Here is a 23,742-nt window from a genome sequence, read left to right on the forward strand (position 1 = left end):
GAGATCAGCGACTTATAGCGGGACTGCGGCGGGCATTCTGACACTGGGTGGGAACTGACATCCCCAGTGACACCAATACAGTGATCAGTGATAATAAAAAGCACTGACACTGTACTAATGGCACTGGGCAGGAAGGGGTTAACATCTGGGGTGATCAAAGGGTTGACTGTGTGTTTTGTGAGGGAGACATGCTGTGCAGAGAAATACACAGCAGCGTGTGTTTTGGTTTTTTTTTGATGATTTGTAAATGATTCCAGGGCTGCATTCATTTGTGTTCTCCTGGATGGTAGTGGTCAATGTTTTTCTTATTTTTTGGAAATCCTGTGAGTCTCACCACCGTCTCCCCCTTTTTATTTTCAGATCAGTCAAGTACTAGGAAATGAAATTAAATTTGCAGTAAGAGAACCTTTAGGACTAAGGTAAGTTTATTTTATTTCTGTATGTCTGTCTGGTATGTTGCCGTGTGCGCCTATCTTACGGGTCAGCTGACCTAATATTGGAATGTTGGATTTGGGTAGATTCTATTAAACAAGACTTTCCTGATTTACAGATTTTCTATTCATTTGACTGATGAATGAAGAGGGTGGGGCTTAGTGCTGGGAGGAGCAGAGCTTAATCTCTTATTTTACTCCCAGTGATGTCATCACTGGGTCTCTGATCTTCTCTATGCAATGCAGGCAGATCATGGATGGTAGGAGAGCTGGCAGGGTGCTGTGCATAGCTTCTTGAAATCATCACCACTACTCTCAAAAGCTCTGTCCTGATGTAAACAGTGGAATTGCACTTGGGAGGAGTTGTGGAAATATCTAAATGCTTTGGTGAGTGGATGTCAATCTGGAGCAAGGGGCATTCCTAGGCAGGTTGCATTTGCATGCCTTGGTAATGCAAACGTGATTCTGAGCCTCCATTATTTAAAGAACTGAAGCCCAATGAATGATAGAGGAAGGCCAGGAACAGTCAGGCTGGGGAGGAAAGCCTAGATGATGCTGGATGTCCTCTAATCCGGAAATGAGGTGGTGCTTTATCTATCTAACTTGCTGCACCTTCTAATGCACATTGTGAGAAGCTCAAAGTGTGCACTGAAATCAGAATAAACCGTTTCAAGGTAGGAGAGGTGCTGTCCGTGACCCTACTAAACCTCATTTCCACCATGCGACCTGCCTGATGAAGGGGTCCTGTGAGACGCCGAAACGTTGCCTTGCTGTAACTATGTGATCGTTCATTAAAACTTTTGGACCCATATTGGTGATCCTCGGCGTGCTGGTGACATTCCCCCTTGCTGGTCTAGTGCCTATGCATCATATTCATACCTCCTGTACCTCCATAATGGTGAGCCTGTAATTCTATATAAACTCTGGAGGCTGAAGGCAATGTCAGTCTTGCTTGCATTAAACAATGGGCAGCTCAAGACAGACCCCCACCCCTGAATTTCTCTCATGGTACACACCCATGCTTATATAAACTCCACCCCTGAATTTCTCTCATGGTACACACCCATGCTTATATAAACTCCACCCCTGAGCTTCTCCTATCGTACACACCCATGCTTATAAAAAATCCACCTCTGAGTTTCTGTCACAGTACATGCCCATGCGTGTGCCGACTCCACCCCTGAGCGTCTCCCATAGTACACTCCCATGCTTATAGAGAATCCTCCTCTGAGCTTCTGTCATGGTACATGCCCATGCTTGTAAAAACTTCACCCCTGAGCTTCTCATATGGCACACACCTGCGCTTATATAGAATTCAACTCTGAGTTTCTGTCATGGTACACACCCATGCTTATATAGACTCTACCCCTGAGCTTCTCTCATGGTACACACCCATGCTTATATAGAATCCATCTCTAAACTTCTGTCACAATACAAGCCCATGTGTGTATAGACTCCACCCCTGAGCTTCTCTCATGGTACACACCCATGCTTTTATAGGATTCAACTCTGAGCTTCTCTCATGGTACACACCCATGCTTTTATAGGATTCAACTCTGAGCTTCTCTCATGGTACACACCCATGCTTATATAGAATCCATCTCTGAGCTTCTGTCACAATACAAACCCATGTGTGTGTATAGACTCCACCCCTGAGCTTCTCTCATGGCACACACCCATACTTATATAGAATTCAACTCTGAGTTTCTGTCATGGTACACATCCATGCTTATATAGACTCTACCCCTGAGCTTCTCTCATTGTACACACCCATGCTTATATAGAATCCACCTCTGAGCTTCTCTCATGGCACACACCCGTGCTTATATAGAATCCACCCCTGAGCTTCTGTCACAGTACATGCCCATGCATGTATAGGCTTCTCTCATGGCACACACCTGTACTTGTATAGAATTCAATTCTGAGCTTCTCTCATGGTACACACCCATGCTTACTGTATATAGAACCCATCTCTGAGCTTCTGTCACAGTACATGCCCATGCTTGTATAGACTCCACCCCTGAGCTTCTCTCATGGTACACATCTGTGCTTATACAGAATTCAACTCTGAGCTTCTGTCATGGTATGCACCCATGCTTATATAGACTCTTCCCTGAGCGTCTCTCATGGTACACGCCCATACTTATATAGACTCTACATAAATAAATTAGCGCAGCAATTTTTTTAATGTTTATTTGTGCACAATTTATCTGATTGTTTTGCCAGCAGCATATTTTTAATTTCCACTTTTTGCATGACTTTCTTGCCATCTTTTACCCTATTATATAGACTCTACCTCTGAGCTTCTCTCATGGCACACACCCATGTTTATATAAAATCCTCCTCTGAGCTTCTAGCATGGTACTTGCCCATGCTTGTATAGAATCCACCCCTGATCTCTCATGATACATACACATGCTTATATAGAATTCACCACTGAGCTTCTGTCACAGAACATGCCCATGTTTGTATAGACTCCACCCCTGAGCTTCTCTCATGGTACACACCCATGCTTATATAGAATCCACCTCTGATCTTCTGTCACAGAACATGCCCATGTTTGTATAGACTGCACCCCTGAGCCTCTCTCAAGGTGCACATCCATACTTATATAAAATTCTCTGCTGAGTTTCTGGCATGGTACATGCCCATGCTTGTATAGACTCCACCCCTGAGCTTCTCTCATGGGATACACCTATGTTTACTGACTTAATACAGGAGGATGCATTTACTGGGTGAAACAGACAAAACCTTCCACATATGAAAAAAAGCAAACAAACCTCTGTATGTGATAGTGGATGAAGTGAATCAGCCCCCAGCAGCTGAAGAATATATTGCACAATATTACCTTTACAGATTCCGTGCGTGCGTTTCTCAGCAGTATTGATGTCAGGAGATAATCGGTTGGTTATGTCATGTTACACAATCCCGTTATCTTGGCTTTGAAACTATTCGCAGAAGTTGCTGAAGAAAAATGATGTAAGCTATCTTGGCTCAAGATATTTTTTTCCAGCAATTTACTCCCCGGAGCCCCGCTGGCTTTGCAACAAATGGGACAAATTTATACCTTCTGTAAGTAAACTGAACCGGCCCATCACCAGGCCCAACAGTGGCACCTGCTGGCCAATGGGTATATTGCCTTTAAGTGACCTATGACATTTTTTGGAGGGGTACAAACTGTAATCCTATTATAAGTTTTCGATATGTAATGGAAAATGAATGTGTATACCCTTATAAATATGTTTATTACATTATTATAGACTCGCATGGGAGGCATCCATGTTTGCTCATTACCTTTTTTTTTATTTATTTCAGGTACTTATATAGCGCCGTCAATTTACGTAGTGCTTTACACATATATATTTTTTACATTCACATCAGTCCCTTACCCTCAAGGGGTGTACAATCTAAGGTCCCTAACTTACATTCATACACATATTAGGGCCAATTTAGACAGGATCCAATTAACCTACCAGCATGTCTTTGGAGTGTGGGAGGAAACCGGAGAACCTGGAAGAAACCCGCGCAGGCACAGGGAGAACATGCAAACTCCAGGCAGGTGGTGCCGTGGCTGGGTTTCGAACCAACGACCCTAGTACTGCCAGGCGGAAGTGCTAACCATTTAGCCACTGTGCTGCCTATCTGGGCTATGCTTCATATTTAGTGATCCTGTATATTGCATGTTACTGGCTAGGGGAGAGTGCAAAGAATCCCCTGTTTTTCCTATGTCTTTGGCATCTATGTGCCAAAATGTAATTGAATGAATGTCACAAGCATTCGTCTATCTGAGACCTGGCTCCATCCCCCCCCTCCCCTTCCTCTCCCATAATTAGATATTATGAATGACGTTGTGGTCCTGCTGCCTCGCGGCGCATGTGTTGCCAGATTCCACTTGTGCGCAGATATGCCAGAGGGATCTTCCTGGCATTTGGAACCCAGCAGACGCCTTTGCCACATCTGCACACGTGCAGAGTTTCCCCTGCGTAGGTACAAAGACATCGCAGTTGTGGAAGTCTCAGGTCGTCTGCCCATGTGCGGGGCAACTCTGTGCATGAGCAGGTGTGCTGCAGGGGTCAGCCAGGACCCATAGGGGGTGCAAGGCCAGCATTACGGGGACTGAAATTCCTCTTGAATATTGATTTCCTATGCTTGTCAGCTCCATCTAGTGGCCATAATGCAGCATATTCTCTATTGGTGATATGACAACTGTCCTTGGATTTCTTTTTGTTTCATCACAGCCTCTGGCACTTTTCTTCTCTTTTTATTTCTGGATGGACAATTTTTTGACACATTTTTTCACTGTTTTCTTATTATTTGTAACTTTTTAAGCGCTTCACTTTTATGTATTTACAGTATATTCTCTGTTTTGATGTAGTTCAGGAAAAAAAGAACATTATGGCTACTAGATGGAGCTGATGATCACAGGATATTAATATTAGGGCAGCACGGTGGCTAAGTGGTTAGCACTTCTGCCTGGCAGTACTGGGGTTGTTGGTTTGAATCCCAGCCACGGCACCACCTGCCTGGAGTTTGCATGTTCTCCCTGTGCCTGCGTGGGTTTCCTCCGGGTACTCTGGTTTCCTCCCACACTCCAAAGACATGCTGGTAGGTGAGCTGGCTCTAGTATGTGTATGTATGTATGAATGTAAGTTAAGGACCTTAGATTGTACACTCCTCGGGGGCGGGGACTGATGTGAATGTACTATGTATGTAAAGTGCTGCGTAAACTGACGGTGCTATTTAAGTGCCTGTAATAAACAAATAAAATATTTTAAGTTAAAATATACTTGTGACAATCATACAATTAATTTTTATACATAGACTCCTTTGTATCCGGGTGACAATAGTCACCAGGGCATATCTCCGCAGTGGGAACACAAGTGACAAAGATTTGACATGGTTCTAATCCTTCTGCACGCTATATAAAATTCAAAAGAAGTTTGGGCTATAGATGCACTCTAAGTCTTAGATTGTAAGCTCCAAGGATCAGGGCCCTCCTATCCCTCTTGTATTGAACTGTATTGTTGCTGTATTGTCTCCCGTTATATTGTAAAGCGCTGAGCAAACTGTTGGCACCATAAATCCTGTATAATAATAATATATAAATCCTGTATAATAATAATATATAAATTCTGTATAATAATAATATATAAATCCTGTATAATAATATATAAATCCGGTATTATAATAATAATAATAATATATAAATCCTTTGTAATATATAAATCCTGTATATTAATATAGAAATCCTGTATAATCATAATAATAAATAAATCCTGTATAGTAATATATAAATCCTGTATAGTAATAATATTATTATTATTATACAGGATTTATATATTATTATTATACAGGATTTATATATTATTATTATTACACAGGATTTATTTATTATGATTATACAGGATTTATATATTATTATACAGGATTTATATATTACAAAGGATTTATTTTTTATTATTATTATTATTATTATACAGGATTTATTTATTATTATTCAGGATTTATTTATTATTACTATACAGGATTTGTATATTATTATTATTATTATTATTATACAGGATTTATATAATATTATTACTATACAGGATTTATTTATTATGATTATACAGGATTTATATATTATTATACAGGATTTATATATTTATTATTATTATTATACAGGATTTATTTTTTATTATTATTATTATTATTCAGGATTTATTTATTATTACTATACAGGATTTATATATTATTATACAGGATTTATATATTATTATTATACAGGATTTATATATTATTATTATACAGGATTTATATATTTTTTATTATTATTATTATACAGGATTTATTTATTATTATTATTATTCAGGATTTATTTATTATTACTATACAGGATTTATATATTATTATTATACAGGATTTATATATTATTATTATACAGGATTTATATATTATTATTATACAGGATTTATATATTATTATTATTACACAGGATTTATTTATTATGATTATACAGGATTTATATATTATTATACAGGATTTATATATTACAAAGGATTTATTTTTTATTATTATTATTATTATACAGGATTTATTTATTATTATTCAGGATTTATTTATTATTACTATACAGGATTTGTATATTATTATTATTATTATTATTATACAGGATTTATATAATATTATTACTATACAGGATTTATTTATTATGATTATACAGGATTTATATATTATTATACAGGATTTATATATTTATTATTATTATTATACAGGATTTATTTTTTATTATTATTATTATTATTCAGGATTTATTTATTATTACTATACAGGATTTATATATTATTATACAGGATTTATATATTATTATTATACAGGATTTATATATTATTATTATACAGGATTTATATATTTTTTATTATTATTATTATACAGGATTTATTTATTATTATTATTATTCAGGATTTATTTATTATTACTATACAGGATTTATATATTATTATTATACAGGATTTATATATTATTATTATACAGGATTTATATATTATTATTATACAGGATTTATATATTATTATTATTATTATTATTATACAGGATTTATATATTATTATTATTATTATTATTATACAGGATTTATATATTAATAATATATAAATCCTGTATAGTTATAATAGATAAATCCTGTTTAATAATAATAATAATAATAATATATAAATCCTGTATAATAATATATAAATCCTGTATAGTAATAATAATAAATCTGCCACATAATCCAATACAGCTATCAAATACATTGTCTGTATCCACCGGAGCTCCAGCTATGTACCCGGTATCATTCCAGTACTGTTTTTTGAGCTGATAGTCGGCTCTCTTGTAATAGCAATTGGAGCTGCTAACTAGCCGCTGGATTGCTATTACAAGCAGTGGGAAGGATGCCCCTCCCACTGCCTTCCATGGCTTTACTGGGATTTTCCATCCCCCCCGGGAGTCCCAGTCGGCCAGCCTGGCTGATCACAGAGCTGAACAAAGACCGGAACGGCTTCATTCGACTGTATGATATAGTAACCCTTACAAACGTCGCCATTTTTAAAAAGGAAAAGCATTTGATCACATCAATCTTGGTGTGATCAGATGCTTTTAAGGGCATAGGATGGATTCAGGGACTTATAGACCCCAGATCTCTCCATAAGGAGTACCTGTTGCTGCCTATTGCTGTCACAAGCGATGTGTACGTTCTTTGTGGCAGCTATAAAAGTGATTTTAAATAAATAAATAAAGCGACAGCATATAAGGAAAAAAAAAAGTGCCACAGGTGAACAAGATCCAGCTGTGTGCTTGTTACATCTCAGCTCAATGTCTAAGCGTAAAGATCGCCATGCCTTGGTGAGGCACCTCATTAACACAACCAGGGCATGCATTCCAGCACAGTGGAAATCCGCGATCCCACCTGCAGTCAGGTACTGGATTGGTAGGGGGAATGATATTATGTATATGGAGGACCTCACGGCCACCCTACATAGGCAAAAAGCCCATTTTCGTAAGATATGGTTTTACTGGTCATGTATTTCTTTTGAGAGATATCCGAACCTCCTGTATCCACCACAAAGCCATGTGACTGAGGCTTGATCCTGGACAAGTCCCCTGGACCTCCGGTATTGGACTAGTCAGGAAGATGGTTTATGCCTAATGTCAAATATGTTCACAAACATTGTTGGCTAACCACAAATTTCCTTGTTATCGAAGATTGACTGGAAATCATTAATCATGTTACATCAGAACAAATAAATGCTTAAAAAAAAAAAAAAAAAAATTATTTATATATATATATATATATATATATATATATATATATATATATATATATATATATACATATATACATATATAATTTTTTTTTTTTTCGTATGTATTTTTTAATGTTAATTATTTATATATATATATATATATATATATATATATATATAATTTTTTTTTTTTTCGTATGTATTTTTTAATGTTAATTATTTATATATATATATATATATATATATATATATATATATATATATAGTGTGTAAATATATTTATTTTTTATATATATGCATGTGTATATATGTGTGTAATTTTTTTTATGTTGAGAGATATATATATATATATGTGTGTGTGTGTGTGTGTGTGTGTGTGTGTGTGTGTGTGTGTGTATATATATATATATATATATCTCACACACACTTTTATATATATGTATTTTTTGATGTTGATTTATTTATATATATATGTGTGTGTTTAAATTTAACTGACTTTATGAAAAACAAGAAGCAATAGGAAAACCACTCGCAAAATAAGTGATGTAGTAATAAAATGAAAAGTTGGAGGAAACATCTGGACGATTATATATTATCACCATTTTTAATGATGGTGTTCTGTTTTATGTGCGCACTAATTAAGCGTCTCTATTGACTGATTTATATGCGCAGTAGAATAGATTGCGCTGCACTTATTTGTATATAGATTTTGGTTGCATGTGTGAAGCACATATCACTGGTAATGGCAATCTTTGATCAATAATCATTTTCTGAGTAGACGATTAGAATTGGTTTGCAGAGAATACATTTGCAGTTTTTATCAAATACATTTGTTTTAATGATAATGGGCCTTTTAAGGAAAAGATTCATAAATTATCTATGGAAAGGCCAAAGTAAAAAAAAAAAAATTGGAAACACTTCAACACTTGTTGGTAAGGTTGCTTGAATTAAACGTTTTTTTTACATTTTATATATTTTTTTAAAATCCTACGGATTTCTGCAACCAATACAGAGAGTGTCTGCTTCTCAGCAGTCTGTGGTCTCTGGTGATTACATGAGTGCAGTGCAGTACAGAAATTATTTTCAGTTACTGGCAACTGAAGACGTTAAACCAAAAACAGATATGTGGGATGCATGCTTTTATTCCCAGTCCTTGTCTACAGTTACAGTGCAGATAGATTGTTAGCTCCAAGGAGCAGGACCCTCCGAACCCTCTTGTATTGTTGCTGCATTGTCTCCCTTTAAATTGTAAAGTGCCGAGCAAACTGTTGGCACTATATAAATCCTGTATAATAATAATAGACTTGATTTAAACAAGGTCATATTTACCCTTTGGGGCCTGGGACGGTGGCTCCCAGAGCACAGGGATGCAAAAACGAACAGCAGTGTTGTTAAAAGTCTGTTTTTTCTTTTACACAAGTCTGTATTTCTTGTACTTTGCAAATATCTTTATATTTTTTAATCAGCCGGTAGAATGTTGTGATATCACTGATGTTCTCTTTTTTTCCTTTCAGAGTATGGCAGTTCCTCTCCGCTTTAATGTTCACAGGAATTGCTGTCATGGTAAGTGTATTGATCAAGCAGAGTATGATGTGACTGGAGTCACTGGGGGTTTAACAGTTGCTCAGCAGAGATTTAAGAAGTCATGAATTTGGGTCAGGCATTTACCACAACTGTACATCAAGCCAGGCATTAAAAGTTAGGCCATTCACACCGTGTTCCTTTTGGGTGGATGATGTGGTTTGAATCTCCCTCGGTTTTTAGATTTTTGTTTCCCAGGTTTTGGGCTCCCGGCCTCAAGATCACTGCCACTGCGCCGACGTATGCCCCAGCACCCTCCTGACACCACTGTGCCTGCAGTACCCTTCTCACCACCATGCTTGAAACCTCCCCTTCACTGCATATTTCTGGCACTTTCACCACTGCAGCTGAACCCCATCATCCTCCACCCGCACCACATCTGCACACCAATCTCTCTACTCTTACCACATCGCCTGAACCCCATCCTTGTCCTTGGCTCTTTCTACCTCTTCTACATGACCCTACTTCACTCACCACTATACCAATGTATGCCTATCAATTGCTGCAGTGTCACCAACGCATGCCTCAGCAACCTCCCCCACCCCTATGACCAGTGTGCCTGCACTTCTCTTCTCACTACTGTGCTTGAAACCTTCTCACCACTCTACCTTCAGCACCCTACCCTGCATGCCCTCACCACTACAGCTGACCCCCTTTCTTCTCCATCTGCACCACAGCTGACCATCCACTCTCATCACTGCCGTTGACCCTCTTCTTCTTCCATCTGTACCACACCTGAATGTCCACTCTCACAATGTAACTGACCCCCATTTTGCTCCATCTGCACCACAGCTGACTGCCCACTCTCACCACTGCCGCTGACCCTCTTCCATCTGCACCACACCTAAATGTCCACTCTCACCCATGCAGCTGACCCCCGTTTTGCTCCATCTGCACCACAGCTGACTGCCCACTCTCACCACCGCCGCTGACCCTCTTCCATCTGCACCACACCTGAATGTCCACCCTCACCTATGCAGCTGACCCCCGTTTTCCTCCATCTGCACCACTGCTATCACTTTCATCACCTCAGGTATCCCTATTCCTCTTCTGTCCACACCACACCTGAACACCCACTCTCACCACCGCCGCTGACCCTCTTCCTCTTCCATCTGTACCACACCTGAATGTCCACTCTAACCAATGTAACTGACCCCCATTTTGCTCCATCTGCACCACTGCTACCACTTTCATCACCTCAGGTAACCCCTTTCCTCTTCTGTCCACACCACACCTGAACGTTCACTCTCACCACTGTCGCTGACCCTCTTCCATCTGCACCACACCTGAATGTCCACTCTCGCCAATGCCGCTGACCCTCTTCCTCTTCCATCTGCAAAAAACCTGAATGTCCACTTTCACCAATGCAGGTGACCCCCGTTTTGCTCCATCTGCACCACAGCTGCACACCCACTTTCACCACCTCAGGTAACCCTATTCCTCTTCTGTCCACACCACACTGGAACACCCACTCTCACCACCACAGCTGACCCCCTTCCTCCTCTGTCCATACCATACCTGTATACCCTTTCTCACCACCTAAGTAGACCACCATCCTCTCTCACCACATACATTCTCTTCATTCACCACTGCACCAATGTCCATCCTTGCCCTTGCTGCCACCAATGCATGCCTCAGCACCACTTCTGTACGCTCTGCCATTACATTGACGTGTTCTTCTGTATTCAGTGACTGGGCGTACTTTTTGATAGTATATGATTAAAATGCTGTGTACCCGGCTGTAAAAAGGAATGTAACTTGAGAGATGTGGTCACCTTGCTCATGCATGGCAAAATGTCTCTGGAAAAGTCGTTTCCGGACATGCTTTACCTGCCCTCCATCGTATCTCCAGCTCCTTCGCAGCTGGCGTCAAAACCCTTGCATGGGCAAGACTGTGTCTCTTTAAAATTCCCCTGGCATGTGGCATCCTACCGAGGAACGTTATTCTACAGATTGCAGATTGGAAGGGCCAACTTTGAACTGTTGGGGACATAAAGTTTGCACACTTTGGTCAACTTCTGTCCTTTCTCGTAGCCAATCCCTATTTGGTATTTTAACTCTAATCTACCCCTTTTTTTAAATGACATGAATGTTATCAGCCGACCTACTTTACGCCTCAATTTTTGCCGGCTTACCATGACAGCCTTCCGTGTTTTCCCGTCTGCTCTGAAGTTCTTGTAGATAAGAGAATCTTGTGAGTCGATATTATGTTCCACTCTCACAGCCTCTCCCGCTGCTCAGCGTCTTCTAGTTTGTAATGTTCCTTTGATACTGTTATTTTCTTTCCTCTTTTTAATTTCACTCCCAAGCCGCTTAGTTTTTTTTTTTTTTTTTTTTTCTTTTCATGATACGTTTCTTCATCTTTATTTCTAAGGAGGCTTTTTTTGGCCGGGTAATTTTCTCCCTTTTTAATAAAGAAAAAAATAAGAGTGAGCCGAGTTTCAGTGTCATTGTTTCTGGCTCCTGCTGCACAAGAGGCTTGGGGGTCAGTGCTCTTTGTGAATGTAATAAGAAGGAAGTTGTCACTGGCTTGGTGGGAAAGATGCCTTGTACGGACAATTTTCTCTTCCTGCTCTGTGTATGAATGGCCGCTTTGCTGCCCAACTGCGTATTTGTGCTATAGAATGTGTGCCGTGCTTTTGTTAGTTTGGTATAGTTGGAATGTTTATGTTATCACCAAGTTGTTTAAAAGTCTGGGCAGGTGTTTAGGAAAAATGATACACAGGGCACTAGAAGCCGTACATGGCAGACGTGCTTTGGAATGGCCAAACAACATTTGAATCTAAAAATAATCTTTTTTCTGACGCATTTCTCCACCTCAATCACTGTTGCCTTCCTCTTGATACCTGGCACCTTACCGATGGAGAGAAAATGGATACCCCATGATGTGTCAAAAATCAGTTGACCTAAAGCTGTCATCTCCTGACTCCTGCATCACCTCATCTCCTCTGAAAGACCTGGAAGAACTGCTTGACTCTTTCTCCTGTGATGGTCTCTAGACTCCACCACATGTAGATCATTATATCCCCAAATAAGATCTTCTTCTTGACTACTTTAAAACCAAAAGAAACTAAATGCAGTGCCAGACAAAATTCATAACTAATCTCGCAAGAGATGAGCTGGGCACTCTGACCAGCAATGAACTTGAGCACTCTGACTGGTGGTTTGGAACAAAAGATGGATCTCATGACCTTCAAGATGATTCCTCCATCACATCCTCTACTTCCTCCAGAAGACCCAGAGGAGCTGCTTGACTATTTATCATCTGATAGTCTCTATGCTTCGTCATCATATCTTAGGAAGATCCCCTTCTTGACCACTTTAAAACCAAAAGAAACTTGGTGCAGTGTCAGACAAAATCATAACGAATCTTGAAAGAGATGAGCTTGGGCGCCCCGACCGGGGTTGAGCTTGGGCGCCCCGACCGGGGATGAGCTTGGGCGCCCCGACCGGGGATGAGCTTGGGCGCCCCGACCGGGGATGAGCTTGGGCGCCCCGACCGGGGATGAGCTTGGGCGCCCCCACCGGGGATGAGCTTGGGCGCCCCCACCGGGGATGAGCTTGGGCGCCCCGACCGACTGCTTAGAACAAAATATGGATCTCATGATCTACGATGATCCCTCCATCACCTCCTCTACTTCTTAATCTTCTCCAAAAGACCCAGAGGAACTGAATGACTCTTTCTCCTGTGATGGTCTGTAAGCTTCACCATCATATCTCCTAGAAAGATTTTTCTTGACCACTTTAAAACCAGAAGAAACTAGGTGCAGTGTCAGACAACATCATAACTAATCTCACCAGGGATGATCTAGGTGCTCTGGGGATGGACCAGGTTCTTTGACCAGCCGCTCTGACCGGGGATGGGCTTGTCGCTCTTACCAAATGCTTGAAACCAAAGACGGATGTAATCACAGTTCTAGATTCCCACGACCAAATAATAAACCCCCTTCAAATCAACCATGCCTCCACCCTCCTGATATCAAGGATGTGGAAAGAAGAAAAACTCTACAGAGGTATTTACTATTCCCTTCAAACCAAAGCGAAAAACATGTTAAGTAGATGGAACATCCCTGACTAATTGTAGGGCATTGGGCTAGAGCTTTGGTTAATATTTGAGTTTGAGTGATTAAAATCCTGTGCAGTAACTATTATGGTTAAACTGGATGGACTTTTGTCTTTTTTTCAGCCAGACTAACTATGTAATCCAGTGTAACACTTTGCCTCTGTGCAGGAGCTTCCTGTAATAAAGACCGGTGACTGCCCTCGCTTTTTGTGCAGAGTGACTAGTTTTGGACTTTAAGGTTCAGTGCGGTTGTTTTACTGCTCAGCTTTCAGTGTAGGCCTACCAGTCGAGTCTGAATGACTGAATGCATTGCAGGCTGTGGGGCTGAGATTTTATCTTGGCAGCTGTTATCAGAGAGGCTACAAGGATTGCAGTGATATATAGATAGCCACTAGAGGGAGACTCTGCACGTCATCTGTATGTAAATTCAGTTGTGAAACAAGGGTACAAAAAGTAAGTGAAAATGCAAAATTCACATCAAAGATTACTTTTAACCTCCCTGGCGGTATTCCCGAGTGTAGCTCGGGGTAAAGTTTCAGTACCACAAGCGGTAACCCCGAGCTACACTCGGGCTTACCATGCGGTGCTGCTCTGCGATCACTTACCTTGACCTGCGCTCCCGCGATGTCCCCCCTGCAGTGTCCCCGCAATGTAATCCGGCCGATGCCGGCATCTGTCATCTGGGTTCCGTTCCCTGCGAGCGTCGGGACGTACGGGGGACGGAACGGCGGGAAATTTGAAAATGACAAAAAGTGGCATTCACTAAATACACTAAAATCACAGAGTATAACATTCCTGTATCAAACCATTTCACATACATTTTGTCCCGAGTGCTTTGTCCGGCGCCCTGCCTGCATTTTTACTGTTCTTTCTGCCTGGAAACTGAGAAACGTCCATAGCGTCCAAAAAGCGTCCCTTTAGGTCAAAAGCGGTTTTAGACCGGCTAGAGAACAGCGATAGTAAATCAGAACCACTTGCAGAATTGAGTGATAATGATTCGTGGGGGAAATTCCTCATCAGACACTGAAAACGATTCTGCGACTTTGCTCAGTGATGTGCGAACTTGGCGCTCTATTTCACATTTCAGTGTTTTTGGTTTGATTATATTATTGAATTAAATTTATTATTATTATATTATTATTTTTTATGTTTATTAAATTATAATTTATGATTTCGTGTTTCAAGTTTTATCATACCCGGGATGTTTACTAGACTCTTGTTCGGACAGATTTCAGTGAGTTATTCCTAAAAATTACAGGTCTACAATAAAAAAATACATATTTCCATGCAAAAAAATGTACCGCTTTCAGCACAGAAATATGGATATAATCAGACCGCTAGGGAGGTTAAAGCCCAAATTAAGTTTTAGTTTGAGTTGGCTAAATACATTCTTGGTGCATTTCTTTACTAGTTATTTATATATTGCTGATGTTTTACACAGCGCTTTTACATTCAGATCTGTCCCTACCCTCAAGCTACTTACAATCTAAGGGCCCAATCTCATATACATACATATACTGTACATACATAAACACACATACTATAAATACATACACATACTGTACATAAATACACACACATACTGTACATGTACATACATACATACATACATACATACATACTGTGGTCAATGTAGGAGCTATTTAACCTATGAGCACATCCTTGGAGTGTGAGAGGAAACTGGAGTACCTCAAAGTGGGAGCATGGAGTTTGCATGCAGATAGCGTCCTGACCAGAATTGGAACCAGGAACCCCTGTGCTGCAAGACAGAAGTACCAACTACGTTAGTAAGCAGATGCAACCTGCTTAGAAAAGCCTTTCCCTGGCCAGCATGCTGCGGAAGAGAACATTTGCTCTGTGTGGAAGCAGTGGTCTCTCTGCAGAAGTCCTGCACACCCACTTCTGAATCAGAGCTAGGGCTCTCATGTTGGCAAGAAGCATAAGATTATTCAGCTTGCAGAGCTAAAGGTTTGTCAGTGAATTGGATCTCTCAATGTAAGCCTGTATCATCAGCTTGCATACTTTTTCTCCAAGTACTGTAAAGCTATGCCCCTACGCGTTTCGTTGCAAAGACATCATTACGCTGAAACACAAATGTGACGTGAGTCACTTTGGGTGGGGGGCCCATGGAACCCAGCTCACTTTGGAGAGGTGAGGAGACCCCTGTCTCAGCTCCCCATATCCCTCTTATGTGTAAGTCACCCTGTGCCTGTTAGGGGTGCAGGGTGAAATGTCCTGATATTGTGTAGACATGTCTAGGAGATAGGTGGGGGTTTTTAATTTTTTTAATGCCATGTGGTTGTATCCCATTGTTCTATTGTCTGTCTTGCTTGGGAGAAAACTATTATGGGATTTATGTGTATTGGCTTAGTGGGGGGTGTCTGCTGATGTGTCTTGTTGCTAGATGTGGTTTGACCCGCCCTGTGTCATTATGCAGGGAGGGGGGAATTATTCCATGGAATGTATATATCTTGCATCTGTGTTAAAATAAAGTAGTCTATTTCCTGGTTTTCCTTCAAGAGTGGTGTCCGTGGATCTGTGTTCGGACAGGGAAGCGGGAGTCTAACGGAAATACCCTAGTGCAGTCGGGGTCCAGTTCAGGGGCGGACTGACAACTCATGGGGCCCCCCGGGCAATAGGGGATCATGGGGCCCCTGTGTCCTTGCCCAAACTCAAAAAAGCCTATGAAAAAGGTACCAGGGGCATCTCATGGGGCCCCCTACTGACCTCGGGCAGTGACCGAGTTTCCAAATGGTCCGGTTCCATTACAACATAGGAGTGTGGTTGAGGCACGGCTTCACGGCACTGAGAGAGAGCAAGCTGATGATACAGCTCTATAGGTTTGATTCAGAAGATGGCAAGTCAGACCTCTGCAGAAAGACCACTGCTTCCAGACAGAGAGCGATGGTCCTTCTTTACAGCATGCTGGCCAGAGACCGGCTTTAGCCTGCAGGCTGTAGGACTTTGTACAGTTCAGTTGGGCTTTAAAGCAGACCTGTCATAGGAGAGCAATGAATCGCTGACGCATCCTCTTTCCTGATCTGCATACTTGTTCCGTGTCGGTGACCAGGATCGTGTGGAGGCCATTGGATCGGCATGATAGCCTGCTGCCTAGTATTCCTGGAAGGAGGTCAGCAATGACAGCCGCTGTGTTTATGTCATGATTGCTTCCTTTAATATATTCTCCATCAGATAAATGAGATGATTAATTCTGAATAATTCCATCAGTAATGACATTACCAAATAAATGAGCTCCGCGGCTGAGTGCAATCTATCTCTGCGTCTGTATGGCGGCTGATTATATCCAGACACTCGGCGCTCCTCCTGTACTCAGGCATCCATGTGTTTTCTTCTCATTAGCTCGGTTTGATTTGTTCGAATTTTGGAAAGGTAATTTTTTTTTAATTTGCGGATTAACGCTCAGCTCCAGGCAAACCACTAAACACTTCAAAATCTTTGTAATTCTGCTCAGTCAGTCTTGCGATCCAAGTAGTTTCATTTTCAGCTGCAGCTCTACATACCGAACAGCTTGGTTGCTAACCCGCCTCCTGCTGGCCAGTAAGGGCTGAAGCGGGCCTAACGAAGTTGTCACTCTGCTCTTTTCCTCCTGCCAGCAGACTTCCACTGTTAGATTGGCAGCACGATGCCTCATGAGCTCTTGGTGGAGACGCTCCCTCTGCTGGTCTGTTTGTTTAGAGGTTTGCAGGAATCCAATAGAGAGACAGATTCTGGTACGTATACTGTACAAGCTGTATTCTGATCTCCCTGCTCTGTGCAGCTTGTGTAATCTGATCTCCCTGCTCTGTGCAGCGTGTGTAATCTGATCTCCCTGCTCTGTGCATTGTGTGTGTGTGTAATCTGATCCCCCTGCTCCTTCTGTGTGTGTGTGTGTGTGTGTGTTATTTAATCTCACTGCTCCCTCTGTGGTCTGTGTAATATGATCTCCCTGGTGCCTTTGCAGTCTGTGTAATATGATCTCCCTGGTGCCTTTGCAGTCTGTGTAATATGATCTCCCTGGATCCTTTGCAGTCTGTGTAATATGATCTCCCTGGATCCTTTGCAGTCTGTGTAATATGATCTCCCTGGATCCTTTGCAGTCTGTGTAATATGATCTCCCTGGTGCCTTTGCAGTCTGTGTAATATGATCTCCCTGGATCCTTTGCAGTCTGTGTAATATGATCTCCCTGGATCCTTTGCAGTCTGTGTAATATGATCTCCCTGGATCCTTTGCAGTCTGTGTAATATGATCTCCCTGGTTCCTTTGCAGTCTGTGTAATATGATCTCCCTGGTGCCTTTGCAGTCTGTGTAATATGATCTCCCTGGATCCTTTGCAGTCTGTGTAATATGATCTCCCTGGATCCTTTGCAGTCTGTGTAATATGATCTCCCTGGATCCTTTGCAGTCTGTGTAATATGATCTCCCTGGTTCCTTTGCAGTCTGTGTAATATGATCTCCCTGGTTCCTTTGCAGTCTGTGTAATATGATCTCCCTGGATCCTTTGCAGTCTGTGTAATATGATCTCCCTGGTTCCTTTGCAGTCTGTGTAATATGATCTCCCTGGTGCCTTTGCAGTCTGTGTAATATGATCTCCCTGGATCCTTTGCAGTCTGTGTAATATGATCTCCCTGGATCCTTTGCAGTCTGTGTAATATGATCTCCCTGGATCCTTTGCAGTCTGTGTAATATGATCTCCCTGGATCCTTTGCAGTCTGTGTAATATGATCTCCCTGGTTCCTTTGCAGTCTGTGTAATATGATCTCCCTGGTTCCTTTGCAGTCTGTGTAATATGATCTCTCTGGATCCTTTGCAGTCTGTGTAATATGATCTCCCTGTTCCAGTGGCAATGCGTGTAACATGATCTCCCTGATTCTGGAACTTGGGACTGTTTTACAGCACATCTGAGGAATGAGTTGGTATAAGCCCCTTTCTCCTGTTTGAAGCTATGGGGCCCTCCTACTGATCCTGATTGTACTGCATACACAGGAACGTGGCGGCAGAAGTTGAGACTTCACTGGCTGCATAATTGTTCCAGTGATTTATTAGGTAAAAAAAGTGACGTTTAGGTTGGTCACCCCAGAGCTTAAAGCTTTCAAAACCGCAATGGCAGCCGGGCAGCCCCCAGATTTCTATCCACGCGGTTCTCATCTAATTAGTTTCTTCTGACTTGTTGATTATCTAAAATTTGCAAATGTTGTTTTATACAAAATATGTAATTTTCTGCTTATTCTACGATTAAAGTAACCCGATATGGGGCCGTGATTCCTTGGAGTACGCAGCCATTGTTTTTACCACCCTAATAATGATCGAACGTTGCAGGGCTCCCGGTGGCTCACAATGTGCGTATTCCATCTTAGAAGAGAAAACCATTTACAATCTACATTGCGTGCGCTACCCAGCATCGGGCTGTCAATCACCGCGCCGTCGTCATGGAAACACATCCACCACTTCTGCCACTCGCAAACAAAATTGATTTTTTTTTTTCTTCCCTTTTAACTTTTTTTTTTTTTTGTATTTCTGAACCTCGGGAAAGCGGGCAGGTTAGATTAACACGGTCTTGTCAGAATGTCATTTAAATTGCACATCAATAACATTCTTCTTTTTTTTTTTTTTTTACATTGCCTAAAAGAACGAAAGAGTTTAAAAAAATAATAAAATTCGGTCAATTACTTTCTTTTATGCAGTTCGGAGTCATTTTATTCACAATTGGTTGAAAGGATTTAGCAGCAGCAACCAATTGCCACAAAACTCATTTTAAAGCAAAAACTGTGACACTCCTCAAATGATTTCTCTCGGGGATTTTTTTTTCTTTTTTTTTTTGTCAAAATAAGTCATTGAAGTGCGGTCTGATGTGAAGGTAGCCGGGGCAAAATACGAAGAGTGCTGATTGGTGGATTGGCAGCTAAAAGTTCTTTTGCCTTATCAAACTGAAGGCAGGATCCAGCAGACTTTGCTGAGAATCATGGTCCAATGCGTTTGTAAAAATAGGGGCTCATTCACATCACACATGTGCATAGTATGGCAGTACTGGGGTCGTTGGTTTGAATCCCAACCATGGCACCACCTGCCTGGAGTTTGCATGTTCTCCCTGTGCCTGCATGTGTTTCCTCCGGTACTCCAGTTTCCTCCCACACTCCAAAGACATGCCGGTAGGTTAATTTGATCCTGTCTAAATTGTCCCTAGTATGTGTATGTATGAATGTGAGTTAGGGACCTTAGATTGTACGCCCCTTGAGGGTTAGGGACTGATGGGAATGTAAAATATATATGTGTATGTATGTATGTGTGTATATATATGTGTATATATATGTGTATGTATGTGTGTATATATATGTGTATATGTATATATGTGTATGTATGTGTGTATATATATGTGTATATGTATGTATGTATGTGTATATATATATATATATATATAATTTCCTTAAACTGAACCTCTCCAAAACCGAGTTCCTTGTCTTCCCCCCAGCCCGGACCCCACCCCCCATTGACTTCTCCATCACATCCAACAACGCCACCATCAAACCCCCGCAGGCCAGAGTACTTGGTGTCATTCTGGACTCCAACCTATCCTTCCAGCCCCAAGTCCAATCGCTAACAAACTCGTGCAGACTCCACCTCCGCAACATCGCCAAAATCCGCACGTTCCTAACCCCAGAAACCACTAAACAGCTCACCCACTCCCTCATCATATCACGACTCGACTACTGCAACTCCCTCCTCACTGGCCTGCCTCGCCGCTGGCTATCCCCGCTTCAGTCCATCCTGAATACGGCTGCCAGACTCATTCACCTTTCCAACCGCTCCATCTCCGCCACCCCCCTCTGCCAATCCCTCCACTGGCTTCCGATTGCCCAAGGGATCAAATTCAAAATCCTAACACTGACGTACAAAGCCGTCCACCATACTGCCCCGAACTACATCACCGACCTAATATCCAAGTACCGCCCAACACGCACACTCCGCTCCTCACAAGACCTCCTTCTCTCTAGTTCCCTGGTCTCCTCCTCCCATGCCCGCCTCCAGGACTTCTCCAGGGTGTCACCCATCCTCTGGAACTCCCTGCCCCAACCCATCAGATTATCACCTACTCTCCTCTCCTTTAGGCGCACCCTGAAAACCCATCTCTTCAGGGAAGCCTACCCCACCCCCTGCTAACTTGCCGACCTCCTCCACTCTCCTACCACTCCATCCCCCACAGCTATCTCCTCCTGTACCACCATCCCCTCCCTCCTAGATTGTAAGCTCCAAAGAGCAGGGCCCTCGATCCCCTCATGTTTTGCATTGTATTGGTATTGTTCTGTCACATGTTCTGTCCCCATTTGTAATGTACAGCGCTGAGCGAACTATTGGCGCTTTATAAATACTGTATAATAATACGTGTGTGTGTATATAATATTTGTATATAATTATTTATATCTGTGTGTGTGTATATATTTGCACTGTAGAATGCTGCAAAGCCATGATGGATGTTAGTGTTACTAAACCCACAACAGTACAATCAGTCTGTATATGTAGTAAAGCATGCTTGTTATACTCACTGTGGAACCTAAGGGGTTAATTCTCTGCATTGCGTAAAAATGCTGTTTGATCCTGTCTTCTCTGTTCCCTCCCTTCTTCCAATGTTCCCCTCTTATCTCTTATTAGGGGGAGTGCCCCATCATTGGTGTCAGTGGGAGAAATAGTGCCCTCCTGTTTGGTGTCAGTGGTACAAATAATACCTCAAAGGCCAGATAAAGGCAAGCAAAGTGCCGCAATTCGGAGACTGTTGCCCTAGACCAGCAATGGGCAAACTATGGCCCGCGGGCCGTATACGGTCCGGCGGACCTTTTAATCCGGCCCGCGGAGCTAGGCTCCCGCTAGGCTCCTCTCACAGTCCACCCTGAAGACCGGTGTAGCATGAAAATCTGTCTCCTATGAGGATCTGTCCCCCTCGACGTATCTGCGCATGTGCCGGAGATCGCCGATCGGCTGCTAATGCCTGAAACTGGCACATGCGCAGATACGTCGAGGGGGACAGATCCTCATAGGAGACAGATTTTCATGCTACACCGGAACGGCGCGGGAACACGGCGAGAGGAACACGCGGAGCAAAGGTAAGTGAATTGACACAGGGGGGACTTGGGGACTTAATATGGGGGATGAATTAATATGGTGAATGAATTACTATGGGGGATGAATTAATATGGGGAATGAATTAATATGGGGAATGAATTAATATGGGGGATGAATTAATATGGGGGATGAATTACTATGGGGGATGAATTACTATGGGGGATGAATTACTATATGGGGGATGAATTACTATATGGGGGATGAATTACTATATGGGGGATGAATTACTATGGGGGATGAATTACTATATGGGGGATGAATTACTATATGGGGGATGAATTACTATATGGGGGATGAATTACTATAGGGGGGATGAATTACTATAGGGGGGATGAATTACTATAGGGGGGATGAATTACTATATGGGGGGATGAATTACTATATGGGGGATGAATTACTATGCTTACTATGGGGGAATATTACTATACTTACTATGGATGACACATACACATCATTCATCTACTCTTGGTCCGGCCCCCGGGTCCAATATATGAACCCATTGCGGCCCTCAAGTCAAAAAGTTTGCCCACCCCTGCCCTAGACTATAACAAGCAGTTGACCCGTGTTGCGTTGGCTCAGTCCCACTGCATGGGAACTTTTTTTTGCCTGAAGTTGGGTTTTAATTTTAGTTTTTTAAATGGAACTAATGCTGAGCAACCACCACCCAAGCATTTGGATTGGTGTTTCCAGCGTCGCCCCATTGCTGCCTGTTCATGTTATGTTGGGCTTTTAGATGGGCGGTCAGGGAGGCGGTAAGACTACAGGCCAACCGCCTGTTTTTACATGCCCCAGTCTACATTTTTCCTGAGCGCACAACAATGCAATGCTTTGGTGTGAACTAGGTACAGTTGTGCTTAAAAGTTTGGAGAATCGTTAATATACGGGATGTACCATTTTTAAAGAAGACATGAGTGAGCCTCAAAACCCATTCCTCTTATTTCTTATGGGATTCTTATTCTGTAACTGTAGGTGATAACTGAATGGCCCAATCAGGAAACAAAACCAATGAAATGACGCATTTTCAATAGTCTGCATCCCCTTAGTTGGTAGCCTCCCTAGCGGTCTGATTATGTCCATATTTCTGTGCTCAAAGCGGTACATTTTTTTGCATGGAAATATGTATTTTTTTTATTGTAGGCTGTAATTTTTAGGAATAACTCACTGAAATCTGTCCGGACAAGAGTCTAGTAAACATCCCGGGTATGATAAAATTTGAAACACGAAATCATAAATTATAATTTATTAAATAATCATAAAAAACAAATAATATAATTATAAATGTAATTCAATAATATAATCAAACCAAAAACACTGAAATTTGAAATATAGCGCCAAGTTTGTCAAGGTGGTGTTGACTCTCCAAACATAACACTTGTGTTTGTGACCATAAAGCTCTATTTAGGTCTCTTCACTCCAGATGACCGAGTGCCAGAAACTATGAGGTGCATCAAGCTGTTGTCAGGCATATTGTAGCCGGGCTTTTTGTGGCATTGGCGCAGTAAAGGCTTCTTTCTGGTAACTTGACCATGCAGCTAATTTTTGTTCAAGTATCGTCATATTGTGCTCCTTGAAACCCCATCGTCTTATTTCAGTGCAGCCTGTATTTCTCCTGAGGTTACCTGTGGGGTTTTTCTTTGTATCCTGAACAATTCTTCTGGCAGTTGTGGCTGGAGTCTTTCTTGGTCTACCAGACCTTGGCTTGGTATCAAGAGATCCCCAAATGTTCCACTTCTTAACCACTTTCCTACCAGGCACTTATACCCCCTTATTTACCTGGCCAATTTTCAGCTT

General features: G+C 41.6%; 1 protein-coding gene across 1 annotated transcript in view; it reads left to right on the forward strand.

Annotated features, from left to right (window-relative positions):
- The window catches only part of TP53I11 (tumor protein p53 inducible protein 11), a 48,855-nt gene that overhangs the window by 12,497 nt on the left and 12,616 nt on the right, over positions 1-23,742 (forward strand). Inside the window, exons 2-3 of the mRNA XM_089666865.1 lie at positions 361-419; positions 9,709-9,757. Coding sequence (XP_089522991.1) covers positions 361-419; positions 9,709-9,757 — 108 coding nt within the window. The remainder of the gene's footprint in view (positions 1-360; positions 420-9,708; positions 9,758-23,742) is intronic.

This window comes from Staurois parvus, unplaced genomic scaffold (genome assembly GCF_062004578.1).
Source record: "Staurois parvus isolate SC_StPar_1 unplaced genomic scaffold, SC_StPar_1.0 ptg002879l, whole genome shotgun sequence".
NCBI lineage: Eukaryota > Metazoa > Chordata > Amphibia > Anura > Ranidae > Staurois > Staurois parvus.